General features: G+C 32.5%; 1 protein-coding gene across 4 annotated transcripts in view; it reads left to right on the top strand.

The window, feature by feature from the left end:
• The window catches only part of LOC143257560 (four and a half LIM domains protein 2-like), a 101,171-nt gene that overhangs the window by 56,476 nt on the left and 26,576 nt on the right, over positions 1 to 18,119 (top strand). For 2 of the 4 annotated variants that reach the window (XM_076516427.1, XM_076516428.1), the window contains one exon: positions 17,188 to 17,388. The exons of the other annotated variants lie outside the window; for them this stretch is intronic. In XM_076516427.1, the coding sequence (XP_076372542.1) occupies positions 17,188 to 17,388 (201 nt within the window). The remainder of the gene's footprint in view (positions 1 to 17,187; positions 17,389 to 18,119) is intronic. 4 annotated transcript variants of the gene reach the window in all.

Raw genomic sequence — 18,119 nt, 5'->3', positions numbered from 1 at the left:
CATTTTTAAATACAAACTTAGCTTAAACAAATGTCGATATTAAAATAGATATATAATAATAAATCCGTCACAACATTTTATACATGAACATTTCTTTATCGTAATTGCTATGTAAGGATTTGTTGTTATACGTTTATTTTAATACCTGCATATGTTTAAGTTTCATGCATGTGATGCATATTGCTGAATGTGTATTGCACAGAGTCCTACCTGTTCTCTAAATTTGTAGAAGATTCTCGACAGCAAGAACCAAGAATATTTGTTTTAAGAAAACGATAGTGTGTTTCCGAACATTGTTGAAAGTTCGAGAATCTCGCGTGATTGTTATATAAAACCGACGCGCCGAGTGACAATTATTATTATTATTGGTCAGCTACAATCATCATATTATAAACATCGGAAGCTGTAATTGTGATAAACACTTATTAACTGGAAAACTACAGAATTTGATCAGAAACATTTACAGATTTCGAACATTACAAATCGTTCAACTTCAGTGAATTAACTTCGAACGCAAGCATTTCTACGAGGACATTAAATACCTTCATCGGTAAAAAGTTAGCGATATGAGACAAACAAAGCTAGCTAATAGCTAGGTATGACAATATCAACTCAGAATTAATTTGCTCGTCGTGGACTGGATTATCGATAAAGTATTCAATTCTAGACTGGATATTAGACTCACTATGATCGTTGTATATAAATCATTATTTCTAATAACCGTTATTAAAAATTACATAATTTTTTGTTTGTATATTAAAAATATTTGTGTTAAAAATAAAATTATGTGTATCAGTCTTGATTGTGAATATAATAAATTTAATATTTATTGAAATTAAAATAACTTCTAAATTCTAATTAAAATTTCTGGCTATTTGAGATTGTTACAAGTAACGTACGTAGCATAATAAATCGGTGACTCGTCCGAGATTAATTATAAGCAGCAGTTAATATCATCATATTCTATATGGAACTTTTCTGTCCCTCTAAACCACGTGTTACATATATATGTTGTTTATGTCTAGGAAAGAAACACTTCATATCATATAAACTAGATTTGAACTTTTGACAACTGGATGAAATAAATCTTCAAAAGCTTTTATGATTTAGTGTGTAACATCTAACTCAATGTTGAATTAACTTTTACATGATTTTTATATTCTAGTCTCTCATGATGCGTTTATCTACTAAGTCTATCAAATTTCGTAAGTTTCCCATTTCATTTATTAACATTCTCTTATCTACTTCGCACGCATTTTTTGTTTTGTCTTTCAGTTGGCATCATTTGCTTTCTATAATAATAATACCGCTATTCTTTGAAAATGATTTACAATCTATAAAAATAAAGGCAAGTAATCGCTTAGTTGACATTAAGTGAGTATTGTTATTTACAACTTGTAAACGGTGATTAGCCACAGAATGTGTCATGCTAAGCCAAGATGTACGTTACTTAACTAGTTGATAACAGACATAGTACTTAATTAGACTGAGAGTTTGTTTTTACTTTCGAGCAAAGTCAAAAGAGAGTTATTTGCGTTATCCGTCTCTAAGTGCCAGACTAGTAGGAAGGCAGCTAGTCATCATCATCCATTGTCAACTGTTGGTCTATTCTTTTATCAATGAATAGTGTGAATAACCGTCACATTATAGCGCCCCAAACCCAAAAGGGCGAGCGTGTTTGGTGTGACGAGGATTCGAATCCGCGACCCTAAGATTAAGAGTCTAGTGTCCTAACCACGTGGCCATGCCGGGCCTTTTTTAGATTGAAAATTTGTTTGTTCTACGCTACAGGAGAGGCTATTTTGTGGTTTACAGTTTCAATCATTTCTTTCATACTTTGTCAGTTTAGTGAAGAAACTAGAGCTGTGATAATTAATTACCTCAAAGTTGACTAAATTTATTATTTTACATTCTGTAATACTTAACGATTAACGAAACTAGAGTTGTAATTTTTCCATAGTTTAAAGTGTATTTAAGTTCTACAGCGACCATTCCGGGTAAACGTTTGTTAATTCCATATTATTTGACACTTAGTTAAGAAACTAGTGCGATACTTAGATATTTAACGTATAAAATTTATCACGTCATTCGACACTTCTTCAGTCATGAAACTAGAGCTATGGTCTTGACATAAGAAACTGTCATACGGTCTGTAGTACTTATTTAGACTGAAGTTTTGAATTTTTAAAGTCCTTGTATACTTAGTAAAGGACGAGTAGTTATGATACCTATCTAGTTGATAGGATATACTGTATTTCGCTCAGTGATACTAGAGGTTAGATTACTCTTACGTTTTTAACACTTACCATTTCATAGATAATGATATTCAAAATGCACGAACGAGTTTTCGTTGATCAATTCATGTCAGAAAATAAAAGATTTTAAAACTTTATTGTTTTTTTAAAGAAGTAATTGTACGTTTGATGTACCGAACGCTAGTGTTTATTCCAATAGTAGTGAAACGTTTTGAAACATATCATTTACCGCGCGACTAAAGGATGACCTTTACACATTGATCATATGTTTGCCAGACAGCGTAACTTTGGGCTAATTTAGGATATATATAGGAAGTCACTTACTGTAACTGAATATTGTCCAAATTTGACTATTTCATTAACATTTAAATCATAAACTGGTGAATCTTACAATATGATGGATAACAATATTCTAAGCGTTATGTCTTCGAACTTATAACGATAAAATCCAGGTTTCGATACCAATGGTGGGCAGAGCACAGATAGCCCATTGTGTATCTTTGTGCTTAACTTCAAGACAACAAAAACAATATTCAAATGCACGACTTTACGTATATCAATTCTGTGACGCGTATTTATTTGTTTTGATTTCTACAAAATAACAAACGTTTAGACAAGCGTTTCGGGTAAACTAAACGAGATTATTTATTTTATATAAAAGAAAAACATTTTTTTTTCTTTTTATTATTTCACAAACAGAAATTTAAATCTTCAAATCTAGCATATAAAAGATATTCATCATCCACAAAGTTTATAAGATAGTAGATTGTTTAGCAATGGTTTTTGAATTTCTTGCAAAGTTAAAGAGAGTCATCTGCGCTAGCCGTTCCTAATTAAGTAAAGTAACACTAGAGGGAAGGCAACTTGGTGATCACCACCCATCGGCAACTCCTGAGATACTTTTGTTACCAATGAATAGTGGGTTTTAGCGTAACATTATGATGCCGCCATGGTTGAACGGGTGAACATGTTTGGTGTGAGAGCGATTCGAACCCGTGATTCTCAGAGTGCGAGTCGAGCGTTCTAACCACGTGGTCATGCGGAGCAATTGTTTAGTAAGTTATTTATTTTCTTTTACAAATTGAAGTTCGTGATCGTCATACAGTTTTTGTATATTTTCTAAGACATGTTCTTATTAGGACAGCCACGTGTGTTTCGTCATTCACGCTTAGTTATCCAGAATGTGACGCAACACAATTTAAAAACTAATCGTTGAACGCCCTCATACTTTCAGATTTGGGAGTCATAGTAACATTCTTAACATGTTTATTTTAAGAAACCATTAGCTTTATGTTGCGTATTTGTTCACTTTATGTGGTCCTCCGCTAGTACAGCGGCAAGTCCACGGATTTACAATGTTAAAATCAGGGACTCGATTCCACTCGATGTGGCTTTGCTATAAGAAAACACACAAACACACACACTTAATGTGTTAAAGGCAGAAGATGTTTTCAAATTATTGTTTATGTGAGAGACTATATAATGATCTTAAATTCTACTTGCGAGTCATTTTTTTTATTCTTCGTTTTACAATATTTATAATAAAAATATATCAGCAATAAATAGCTAATTTGCTATAAATCTTTATTATTGGCCCGGCATTGCCAGGTGGTTAAGGCACTCGTCTCGCAATCTGAGGGTCGCGGTTTCGAATCCCCGTCACACCAAACATGCTAGCTCTTTCAACCGTGGGGGTATTAAAATGTTACAGTCAATTCCACTATTCGTAGGTAAAAGAGTAGCCCAAGAGTTGGCGGTGGGTGGTGAGGACTAGTTGCCTTCTCTCGAGTCTTACGCTGCTAAATTAAGGACGACTAGCGTAGACAATTAATGGCACTTAACAGTGTTTATTCTTAGCTATTTTAACTACTGTAAACATTCTGTAATATGATACTCAGTAAATTTAAAACAAAAGGCATCAGTAGATTAAAAATCGACATTTGTTTTGTAATAAGTAGTATTCGTCCATGAATATTACATCTGTTTTCCTGCGTTCACAAGTAAGTCGACTTTTGTTATATTTGTTATCAGGCCGAAAATTCCCTTCTAAATACACTGAGAATGTCTCCATCCATACTAACAACTCCTTAATTTCAAGTGCCTGCCTGTTTAGGTTCTTCTGTTCTCTCAGAAGTAAGCCAGGTATGCCATTTTCATTTAAAGAATCCCCTTTTTAAAGTTAGTTTGTCTACGTAATAGAAAACTTAATATACCCGTGAACAATTGAAGTTACAATAGAAATAATAAATTTTATTTAGGCTACGTGTCAGTAAATTCGTTTCTTTTTGTAGTTTAATAATAACTCAGCCTGAAGCGCAAATTCAATATATTTATATAATTTCCATTTGTGAGAACAATTGATGTTATGCTATTTTATTTATTTCTCTTGAAATTTTATCGTACAAACGTAATAATAATTCTGCTCACAAATTTAACAGGAACAGCGCTTATAACAGAACTTATTCATAAACTGTCTAAAACTAATCATGTTAAATGGGAAAACATGAAATTCATTATACACTTTTGTGACAGCAAGCCTTAATTGCATTATATTTTAAATGATTGATGTGTATTTATGGATATATATATTGTCTTACTCTTACTAAAAATATAACGTGGAACAAATTTGCATCAAAAAATCGCACCAGGTATGACCATAAGGGACCTTTACAATGTAGATTGCAGCATACAATATTTTAGAGAGCTTTACAACGAAGTCTCTAGAATACAAGATCATAAGAGAGCTTTACAATGAAGTTTCTAGAATACAAGATCATAAGAGAACTTTACAACGAAGTCTCTAGAATACAAGATCACAAGAGAGTTTTACAACGAAATCTCTAGAATACAAGAACATAAGAGAGTTTTACAACGAAATCTCTAGAATACAAGAACATAAGAGAACTTTACAACGTAGATTGTAACATACAAGACCAGAAGAGAGCTTTACCACGTAGATTCGTGCCTCTACGTTTTGCTAATCACTTATAAGTTTCTCGTAAAAATTAAAAGTATATTTATGTTTTTCTTATTGATAGTGTACTTGCAATGTCACCCGTATAAACATTGTTTAAAATTGTCAGGTTGTGTCTTTTAAACGATAAAGTGTTGAAGTCAGTTCTATGTCCAAGCTATAATGAGTAATGTAATCTCTTAAGCTGGATAGGAAATATATTTTTGTATTTACGCCATATTTCAGTCTTTTGTGTAACTTATATAAATGTTACGCTTTTCGAGCTACGAAACCAACCTTTCCTTGTTCAAAATTCAGAAACACTTTAACTACTGTTTATAGACCAACCAAAGTCAATAACTTTCAGTACATTATTGGAAAAGAAACATCTCATGAGGTTAGAAGACACGGAATTTCGATGTTTCTTTTTTTATATAAGCATTGCGATTGTCATTCTTAATGTTCTAAGTTTGGATCAAAGCCTTGCGGAAGGTCGGCGCATAGTGGGCATTCTTATCTACACGTATCCCCACTAGGCCAGAGAGGCCGTTCCGCTTAAAAATAGACCCCACGTCAGGCATCACGGTACAGGGACAAGCCGCTACTTAAATCACGGTCTGGTGCACGAGAATTATTTAATAGTGGGATCCCTCTCTCATTCGTTTTCATCTTCGAGCTTCTGGTGGCTGGTCGCTAATTGGAAGGTTAAGGAAACCTTAAGCAAAGTCTCGCTGAATACAGAAGACCATTAGATTTCGAATAATCTTTATAAATATCTCAACTACCAAATACACATCTCTGTGGCCGCCGATTCAGTGCGTAAGTTTACTTTTATTATTGCCCATACTAACTTGCCACGTGGGGGTATTTGTTAGATTTGCGTTGATGGAACCAGCTGAAAAAGTTTCTTGTAATTTTTAGCTCTAACAAAAGTTTCTCATTTCTAACAATTCAAAGCAGTATAAAACCGTATAATAATCCTCCAAAAATACGGTATTATGTATTATAAAGACGGCTGGTATGGATATTAAAACTTCAAAGAAGAACAAAGTTTTGACATTCTTTGGTCATCTTTATATCAGCTGTCTTTATAATGCATTTTTACTTTAAGTGGGTTTCTCATCATCATGAAATACAATAGTATTTTGATTGTATATACGTTTAACAGCCTCTCTGGAAATTTGCTTGTTTGTTTGTTTGTTTTGAATTTTGCGCAAAGCTACACGAGGGCTATCTGCGCTAGTCATCCCTAATTTAGCAGTGTAAGACTAGAGGGAAGGTAGCTAGTTATCACCACCCATTGCTAATTCTTGGACTACTCTTTTACAAACAAATAGTAGGGTTGACCGTACCATTATAAAATCCCCATGGCTTAAAGGATGAGCATGTTTGGTGCGACGGAGATTCGAACCCGTGATTCTCAGATTGTGAGTCGAATGCCTTAACCACCTGGCCATGCCAGGTCTCTCTCTGGAACTTGAGAGACTACTAAGCTGGTTGATATTTTCTGGCAATAAACAAATTCTACCCTAACTTACAGAATACTCATGTCAAACTTAAAGAACTTTCTCCGACATTTTAAAAATAATTCAGAAAATATATAACCAGATGGAGCTCCTAAAATATAGTTATTGAACCTTCGTTCCACAAAATTTCACTGTCGGCGGGAAATAAAACGTATAAGTATATTATTCATTATACTTAAAATAATTTTCAATATTTCAATTCAAATGTGTGGTCATTAGTTGAACTTCTGTTAATTAGTAAGAACAATGTAAATGATCTGACAATATTAAACAGTCCATGTACAGCTGTAATGGCTAATGGCTTAAGAAAATCGTTTTTCTCTTTGATAAATCATAAGTAGAATGTCGTACGTATGTATCAGTTTTTGTTGTTGTTGTTTTTTTTTTGAGTTAAGCGCAAAGTCGTGCTGTGCCCACCACGGGTAACAAAACCCACTTTTTAGCATTATAAGCCTTCAGACTTACCATTGAGCCATCTGGGGCGTATGCATCAAACAATAAAATAAGCTATACTGTCTATTTGTATTTTGCTATTAGCATCTCAATAAGTTAAATAAACAGTCTTTTCTACCATCATAATTATATATACTGATTACCATGTTGTACCTATTACAACACTGAAATATACTTTCATCAAGCATTGAAATCGTATCACAATCATACAGTAATTCGAACTCAACACCAGTAGTTTCTTAACAATACATCACATAATAAACCAGACGCTATTTATAATCTAATTTATGTTTTCAAACAAATATCTTTAAAGTTCTCGAACGTTTTTTTTATCCATCTAATGAATACAAATATTCTGATATACAATACATAAAATATCCTTCTAATAAAATTTGAATCATTTATCACATATTTCGATGAATTATAGCTATTGTTTTAGTTCTAAATAACCTATACTTTCTAAGATCCATCCAGTTATTTCCGTTAAAAGTTTATTAATAACTTCTCAATAGACGCTTTTGAAGCTTGGTTTATAAATGGTCTGCGGTACTGAAACCCAGGTAAATGTATCTCAGGGAGATAGATTTACCTTGCATCCTAGGATTCTATAAACTTCTTGTTGATTTGGTTTTTTCATTCATATCCATTTAACTTTGCGTGTTTAATGTACTTCTCACTTGTAATGAATTCTAATTATTTTATAAAATCTTAATTTCTTATGTTTAGATACTCGTGAATTACTTTGGCTCCTAATGCTGCTAAAGGAATAACAGCAAGCACAGTTAAACTAGAAACACCAAATAAAAATTTACTAATTATCATGCTACATTAATATCAAAATATCAGTTATAACTTCTCCGATATATAACATTTCTTTTTGTAATTTATATAGATGATCTTCAGTGGATTAATGTTCCTTCTATGTCTCATTGATGATATGAAAACTAAGAATAAAAATATTATCTCCCTTTAAAGTTTCTTTATATATTTGTTTAAATTCATTAACCCTTTTAGATCCATTAATTTCTCTCGTATGTTCAATTCCTCTATTTTGAAGATAGCAAAATATAGACAATTATTTTTTCATCTGATGTCAATTGTAGTTGAATAGTAAGACTGTGAAGAATAAATTATTGATACAGTCTCTTTATTCCTCTAATAAAAAGTCAAATAGGTTATCTTATTTCTTTCAATTATACAATGATAAAAAACAGGATTTTTTTGCCGAATCTAAGTCATCAATATTTATCATATCCTCTAAGTTATTACAAAATGATCTGTTTTTAAATTTTCTTAAATAATTCTACAATTTTCTTTTTTCTATTTTGTTTTCGAAAATACTGTAAAATATTTTCGTCTGTATAAAAAAGTAAAGTTCTTTCCTAATTTTACAAACTTGTGCCTTTCTCTGTGTTTTGCACACAAATATAAATAACATTAATTTTTAAAACAAATTTTTGGACAATCTGTTAGACCAACAATTAAACGTTGTAATGGATTTCTAGGCTGTAAAATGTTCTGTTTAGGATGTCCTAACTCTTCTAATTCTTCGTAATATATTCTCTGTTCCTGTAAAATAATTGAAATAATTTGAAGATGATATTCGTAACACTAAAATACCACAATTCAAAAATCATTTGAAATCAACAGCTATCGAAGAACCAAAAACATACAGCATTGGTTTAGATGAAGTGTTAGATGCTTCATTTGCATTAATTTTCTCTTACTCTCCAAATTAAATAATAAACCTGATTTAATTGAAGAAATGATTGAGAAAGCAGAAGAAGATACTTGACTGATAAACAAGATTAAGACAATTACTAAACTGGAAAATGAGAAAAAAATAAAGAAAGATTGCTTATTTATTTTAGAACAAAGTGAGCTATTTGTTGCGTTCACTCTGGAAAATCAAACGCCGGATTTGAGTGTAAATTTATCACTGTTTCAACAGAGGGAATACCAAGAAAGAAGATATTATGGTATGTTCAGCTCCATTGGGACAGGTTATTGTTAATAATTATCTACTTGATTCGCTTATTTCATCACAATAAAGGTAAATCAACAAGCTACTTTAGAGCTGATCATTTGACTTGCTGTTTATTGTTATTAGCTCAGCTAACTTGCTATTAATAGTTTGAATATTTATTTTGATATTGACGATCTGCTCACTGAGATACTTCAGTAATTTCACGTGACGGAACCATGATACTCAATGTGTCTGGTGTTTCCAATTTTCCTGTGGCAATAATTCTACTTTGACATTGGATCTATTTTTTCCAAGTTTTCTGTAGTAATTGTAACTTGACTCATCATGTCAGAATAGTTAATTCCAAGAGGGTTTAACAGAAATATTATTGTTACTTCTTCATATAGTGATGTTTTCACAACATAAGTGTTTCAGTACTTTGAATCGAACTAAACAGGATTACTAAGTTGAGATTAAAATTGAATAATCGCCAAGTTTTTATATATTTTTATTTTGAGAAGGATGACGTTTCTAGCTGGTACTCTTCATCAGATCGTACAGTTTCCAACAAAGGCGCATGCGCAGAATTCAAAGACCTTGCGTGCATACCATGTGAAATGATGAGCGTGAAAATTCTAATTAAAATTACATCTGTTACGTAAAAATTACAAGTAATGAAAAGAGCAGTAAACAGCAGTTAAAACTTAAACAAGATAGGAGTTTTTTTAAAGGAACAATTGAAATCTGCAAGAAAGAAAAGCTTTCATTTAAACCAGTAGGTTAACAGATGCTCACCTACAACTTCACTCTTTTTGAGACCGTTTATGAGTAGAGAGTAAAAGACTGCAACCCTTGGATGTGGCCTAAGTTGTGCTTCAAAGATTAGAAATTTAGGAAAATGATGAATGTTACATCTGATTACGGATGTGTTGATCTAAAAATGTTGTATGCTGGAGATGGTGTGATAAGAGGGCGAGTTCTTATAACAAATTTAACGGATTTAATATTGTTTTAATATGTATGTCTGTATTAGTTTAATATATATTTAGAAATGTAGCGTATATTATTAAATGTGTATTGTACAAGTCCCATTTATTCTCTAAATTTGTAGAGTTTTATATGTAATAGTAGTGATTATCTGTATTGTTGTATGTAATAGTAGTGATTACCTGTATTGTTGTATGTAATAGTAGTGATTATCTGTATTGTTGCCACGTGAATGTTGGAGAATTTCGCCTAATGAGTATAAAAGGTAGCCGTCGCAAGAGACGTGCGTGTGTTTTATTGTAGCAAAGCCATATCGAGCTGTCTTCTGTGTCCACCGCGGGGAATCGAATCCCTGATTTTAGTGTTGTAAATCCGAAGACTTATCACTATTCCAGCAGAGAACCACAAGACGCAGAGAGACAATAATATTATTGATAGCTATAGTCAGTATGCTATAAGCTTCGGAAGCTATAATTATGAGAAACGCTTATTAATCGTAATACGTAATGAACGTAACATAATAAATCGAAGACTGGTCCAAGAAAAATTATAGTACGTAACACAAGGTAAGGTAATTTACGTTTTTCACATTGGTGAATAACATACAGAGTGAGGACTATTTGCGATCTGGTCCATCCAGAGGGAGAAGAGATCTTCCAAAAATATCATATTACGTGATCCATTATTATGTCCATTTGAATGTTGGAGATATTCTTTCTCGTATCGATTGCTTTCCACACTTAATTATTGCACTGATATACCACATGATCAGTATATATTTGTATTTGCAAATAAGTATTCTACGAAACTGCGAAGGGACCCTAATGAGATGGCCTTTCAGTTTTAGATGATTGGTGGAGTTTTGCTATATTTATGAGTACAATACATACGCGCGTATTCACAATGTTTGTCTACTCCTTAGATATTTGATTATATAATATCATATGAGCTTTGGATCCGTGCAGAAAAAATTCTAAGTAACTTAAAACTCAATAAGAAGTTATCTTTCACAAGATTTCGAAGATGTTAATGGTAATGAATTATAAATTAAAAAAAACTTTAACGAAAGAATAACGATTGAGCCATCGCTTTCGACAACGGACCAACACACCAGAAGAAAACCTTTCCTATTATAGCGACGTTAGGAGGTTCTATACCTTTTAATGTTTTCAAGAGATTAAAAAAATTAATCAAGAACTCTTATTATAATTGGTATTTTATAATCATAGTACAATTATTATACGAGAAAAGTGGCGTACCAAGGAGGAGTACGAGGAGGCGGTTCGCCCCGAGTGGCAACCAGGGGAGGGGATGCCATCATGAGAGTTGAAATACCAGCACAAGTTTTCAAAACAAATGAAAAATTCACCAAAGTAAGAAAAAAAATTAAACATGTTTAAACTATTACAACAGCTTAATGTAAATTTCCACTGTAAAATAAATTTTTATTTTTATTGGAAATACAAAATTTATAAACGTAAAGCTAAAAATTTAATAAAAATGACAACAAAAGGTGAACGTTCGTTGATGTTTTGGTCATCAGTTTGTTGAATATAGCCAGCTGGCTGCAACTGACATTCCAAATCTTGTTCACTTGGCACTATGACTCCACCTGAGTAAGATACGTTTCATTAAATAATTATGATAAAGCATAACGTACTGGTGTTTATAACAATATAATGGTACTTATACCAGTGTCCAATAACATTTGACAATATGGTATCATAGTTACGTTTAAGCGCTTATAAATGTATCGTCGAGATGCTATAGAAACTCATGTTTATGAATGATTTTTCTTTAAAACACATGTTACACTTTTGTTAGCACTAACCATTCGTAAGCTGATACTTGGAACGTAACCAAATATTTATCATATTATTAAAAAGGATTCCACTGACACTAGGCTATTTATTTAAACAAGTGCTGTCCTCTTATTTACTTCATTCTCTAACAAAAATCAAATAACTCTGTTTCTATTTCAAAACGTTAAAATTACTCTTTCACCTTTCAAATATTCCTTTTGCAAGACATGATTCGTAATATATTTGTCATGTTGATTGGTATGTTTATTTTAGCATTTAGATCAATTCGATCATGATGCACTGCGAAATTTTTGTCACTACAACTATATACCAGTTTTAAGATTCTTTAAATGCTTTGTGTTATTTAGTCATCTGTAAACACTTAGAATATATTAATAAAACGTATTATTAAAAATTTCACGTTTCATTTGTAAAACTTTGTTTAAATTAAAGTAATATTGTAATGACAACGATGACATAAACTAGCTTTAGGTTAAATTATTTTTACTTATGTTACCAGTCAAGCTGTTATATCTACTAAAGAAAACAACCTATGTATATTTTCACTGGATCTTCAACATTCTTTATACTTTTACAGTACAACTCACTCAGTGTTTGTTTTTATGTTTTTAAACACAAAACTACACAATGGGCTAAGGCTTTCTGTAATTATCGAAATCCAAATTTTAGCATTATACTACTTCTGACTTACCGTGAGGCCTGGTAACATCTGGTGGCTAGAGTGCTTGACGCTCAATTTGTGAGTTACATATTTGAATCTCCTTCACAGAACGTGCTCAGCCTTTCAGCTCTTGGGGCATTACAAAGTTATGGTTAATCCTACTTTTCAGTTGTAGTGGCTTTATAAAGGTACAGTCAATTCTACTATTTGTTGGTAAAAGAGTAGCGGTGGGTGGTGATGAATTTGATTTTCAAGTAGGTGTTGATAGGCATTCTCTGCTTTCCTTTCAATCTAATCTCTAAATATTTTGTTCATGTTTATTTTTACAGATCTCAGTGATGCTAGATGCTTATTTCACATGAAAGCACCTGAGATTTGATGGTGACTAATTATCTTAATGGGAACTGTATAGCATCTATTTACCCTTCATTGTCTCTTTAGGCATCTTTTGGGCAATTCATTCCTCGGTTAATATTTACAAGGTTATCGTGGAACTAGATTGTTTCTATTAAGTATATTAGTGACACAACGGTGAAACACGTGGTTCTTACCCCTGTGAAGAAGTATGCCTCTAAGTGCAAATTAAAATAATTTCTTCTCAGCAAGAATATTCACTTTTTTACATCCAACAAAATTCGTGATTTTGTTTATTTTGTTTTGAATTTCACGTAAATTGATGAGGACATGGGTGAGAGTGCTGCTGATGGGTTGTAATGATGACATGGGTGAGAGTGCTGCTGATGGGTTGTAATGATGAGGATAAGGATGAGAGTGCTGCTAATGAGTTGTAATGATGAGGATAAGAATGAGTGTGCTGCTAATGGATTGCAATAATGAGGATAAGGATGAGTGTGCTGCTAATTGGTTGCAATGATGAGGACAGGGATGAGAGTGCTGCTAATGGGTTGTAACGATGAGGATAAGGATGAGTGTGCTGCTAATGGGTTGTAACGATGAGGATAAGGATGAGTGTGCTGCTAGTGGGATATAATTTTAAGAATAAGATAGTAATAAGGTAGACAATTTTGTTCTTCCTATGCTGCTTAAGTTTCTAATCTAAGAATCGCATGATTTTTCTTTGGACATATATTTTCTGTTCAAACAAACTATAAGAAAAACGTAATCCCAACTGTTATATTTGAGTTCTGTGTGCAAATCATTATTGAATGCAAAATAGAATCAAGTTCGAAACATGATGGAAAAACTTTCCGAAGATCAGATGTAAACTGTACATTCCTTTGTGATTTTAGGTTTACTCTTGGAAACGGAAGAAAACATTTGTGAAATATTCTTCCCCAAAAGTAACTAGACGTGTGGTTGAAAATAGTCAAATAACTGTACTACTTTTTCTTCTTGAAGTATTTTTATATTAATTTAAGAGAAGGTTTGATCAGTACTTTGAGTGTTTTATTTTCATATTAGCTGAGGTATCTCTCCTTTGTCCGGGTTATGAACTTTAAAAGAAATATAGAGGTGGACTCTATGAGAAATAGCACAATAATCTTAACTTTTACACTTTATTTATAATTTCAAATATTATTACCTTGCCAAGGGTTTTTGTATAAGCTTTAAGAACTCAATATGTACATACTTAAAGCATGGTATAGAATGTGCGATGGTCAGTTTGACTTTGTAGTAAGAGACAGTGATCAACATGTTTTAATATTTCACGTGATTTATTAATTAAATGACGGTTATTGGCCACGGAAGTGTTTTAAAGACTAAAATTAAAAGGTCACGGGTCGAAGTACGAAGTGGGTGTAGCTCAAGAAACGGCTCTCATATCGACCTTAATGTGGCTGTAAGAGTAGAAACTTCAGTTAAGTTTCTAATATGTTAAAATATATTATTGCAATAGTTGCGACCACTTTTCCGTCGCATTACTCTTCAGAGAGTACTAGCGCACACTCTAAAATATATAACACATTTGTATGTTGTTCCCTCACACTATGTGCATGTTTTGTTATAATGAATTTAAAATGTTTGTTTGTAAAAGAACGTAGCGTCATTTATGAATACAGTTAACAACACTTACCTAAACGGAAAATGCTCAATAACAGCAATAATGGGGAGTGGAGGGGTTGTGAACACTTCATTATTATTCTCCTTGTTCCAAAATATCATCCAACAAAGTTTGATTGAGGTTAGTTAAGTGATTTAAGAATAGTTAAATAACAGACAGACAGACACACACATTTTTATGCTTTGTATACATATAGATTAAAGGTTTAGTTTAATAAATGAGTAGACCCGGATAGATCCCTTGATTACTTGTTGTCCTCCAATTATATATATATATATATATATCGCTCAATATTTCACACAGAGTTACACGATGAATATCTGTACTAGTCGTTCCTTTTACTTTCTAAATTAAAATAATTCCTTCTCAGTAAGAATATTCACCTTTTTACATCCAACAAATTTTCATGAACTATACTGGTTTGTTTTAAATTTCGCACAAAACTGCACGAAGGCTATCTGCGCTAGCCATCCCTAATTTAGCAGTGTAAGACTAGAGGGAAGGCAGCTAGTTATCACCACCTATTGCCAAACCTTGGGCTACTCTTTTACCAACTAACAGTAGGATTGACCATCACATTACAACGCTCTCACAGCTGAAAGAGCGAGCATGTTTGGTGCGACGGGGATTCGAACCCGTAACCCTCAGATTATGAGTCGAATGCTTTAATCCACCTGGCGATGCCGGGCCTTGTTTGTTTTGGAATTTCGCACAAAGCTACTCGAGGGCTATCTGTGCTAGCCGTCCCTAATTTAGCAGTGTAAGACTAGAGGGAAGGCAGCTAGTCATCACCACCCACCGCCAACTCTTGGGCTACTCTTTTATTAACGAATAGTGGGATTGACCGTCACATTATAACGCCCCCACGGCTGAAAGGGGTGTTCGGAGAGTCACTGTGCACAGATATGTTTCATTATAGAATGCAGGAGGTAAATACGAATGACAATTTTAACAATGTTGAAAGTGACCCTGGTTGGCATCAAATACAAGCCTGGATCCTTCTTATTTTGTTGTTAAACACCGATTTCAGTTGTTGACTTGAAATAGACTAAATAAAATATGATTACAAAACTGCACAATGACTTTCCGAACACCCTGTATAACAGTCTTAATGCTAATGTTTTATAACAAATATAGTTTCATTGTTCTTCATATAATCCGAGTATTGCTTATTAAAGAAAAATCACCTTTAAAAGCTACGGTAGTAATTTATTTGCTTCGTGATGTTTCGAGCAAACGGTCTTATTGAAGCCAGAAACAAATCTGTTGGTTAATGACAATTACTGGAACTTTTTTTTATATATTTCCTGCGTGGTTTATTCGTCTTTTATAAAAGGAAGGATACTTGTAGTGATACATTCTCTGTGTAGTTTACTCACGTGTTATAAAAGAAATCATAATAATTATGATATATTACCTATGTGGTTTACTGACGTCTTGTAAAGAAAAGGATACTAATGATGATATATTCCCTATGTGGTTTACTGACGTCTTATAAAGAAAAGGATACTAATGATGATATATTCCCTATGTGGTTTACTGACGTCTTATAAAGAAACGGATACTAACGATGATATATTCCCTATGTTGTTTACTGACGTCTTGTAAAGAAAAGGATACTGCTCATTATGTATTCCTTTTATGGCTTACTTAAGTGTCACAAAACGGTACTTGTAGGAAATGTTTCAAAGTGTTATGGTGATCCCGTACATTTGTGTTTATTCTTTCCACTCTGATACAAACAAGCTCTAGCAACGAAATAGTTATTTTTATAAATGCTTTTGTTGTTGTTGTATGTCATAACTTTGTTATATCTTCATCTATTCCACGCTACTACCTTACTTTGTCATGTTACAGGTTTAAAATTCAAAATTGTCAGAAATGGTGAAACTTAAGGGTAGATTTCTTGGCCTAAATACTTATTTTTCTTTTAGAAATATTAGCAATGTGAAGGTAAAATAGAAATTAAATGTAATTACTATAAAATGAAAATAATTAATATTTTATTCTTGAGTAAAAGTAAAGTCCCGAGATTGATTATTTTAGGTTAGTGAGAACAAAGTTTGATTTATGTAAAGATATAGGTTTAGATTAATGTTAAAAAGTACGGTAAGATAAATATTTTACAAAGTTAATTTGTTCATGGTATATTTGAAATACAATACGTGTAACAATTATATATATATTTCTTGAAATATTTTTAACGGCCCTTGTTTTCAGCAAAACGCAGTATATCTTTAAATTCGTGGTGATGGTAAATGTGCTACTACAAGTTTTACGGAATGGTAAATACTGTTAAATATTAAAATCAGTTTCACTTAACTTGAAAACAAATCAGTTCCAGGATTTTGATATATGACCTTGGATTCGCCCATTACAGCTAAACTAACAAACATGTAATCTAACTTCACGTTTTCTGACTTCTTTATATGGTTACTACAGTTGTATCCAAAGCTTTAAATAAATGACTCTTTGTGAAGATTATCCCTGAGATATAACGGGATAGATAGGTTTGCTAACTGAAATTTTTCTCTTCATAGCTTATATATTCTGAAGACTACACAAAAGCCATGTCCAAGGATTGGCATTCAAGCCATTTTTGCTGCTGGCAGTGCGATGAATCCCTAACTGGTCAGCGTTATGTCCTAAGGGATGACCATCCTTACTGTATTAACTGTTATGAGCAGGTTTTCGCCAACTCATGTGAGGATTGTAACAAGATTATTGGAATCGATTCCAAGGTAATAACTGAACGTAAAGTGTTCATTCACAGTTTTATATGTAATGTATATTTGTTGACTCTTTAAATACAGAAGGGGTACAGCTCTATAAAAGTTTGTTTTTGTAAAGAGGATATTTTGGTGATAATTCCCAGAACTTTTCAAAATAAGTTCATTTATACAAATATGTACTATTGTAAAAATAGTTTTACTTCGAAATTAACTTCAAAGCTACAAAGTATAATGAACTGTACATTTTAAGAGAATATTGCAGTATCTACCTTGAATACTACAAAATATAGGAACTGTTAAGTTTAATTAATTGGTGTAATTATTTTAAAAGTATACAACTATTTTAATATAATCCTGGTATGCTTAGCTTCAAATATATAAGTTATATAAGACTTACTAATTTTTAAAAATACTCCAAAGCTATAAATTACTGACCGGAGAGAAGGAAACCAGTCAAGAAAATCACATACTATCCATGATAAAGGTTTAATTAACATTTTCGTAATACGCTCCATCTTAAAGTGTTAGGAATATTTGTGGTATCACACGGATTCGAAATCCTCTTATGAAATGCGAAGTCGAAAACGAACAGTGTCACGTCTAAATGTAAAACTGTATAATATGACTATATCTCGTGAGACATTATTCTTATTTGTAGTACTTACTTAAATTTCTTCTGCATACTGAAAAATGTATGACATTTGTACTCGCGACGGAAAACCTAATGTCGAACTGTATAG

This window comes from Tachypleus tridentatus, chromosome 7, assembly GCF_004210375.1.
Source record: "Tachypleus tridentatus isolate NWPU-2018 chromosome 7, ASM421037v1, whole genome shotgun sequence".
In the NCBI taxonomy this organism is placed as follows: Eukaryota; Metazoa; Arthropoda; class Merostomata; order Xiphosura; family Limulidae; genus Tachypleus; species Tachypleus tridentatus.
The sequence above is the reverse complement of the archived record's forward strand: the minus strand, read 5'-3'. Positions and strand labels throughout refer to the sequence as shown.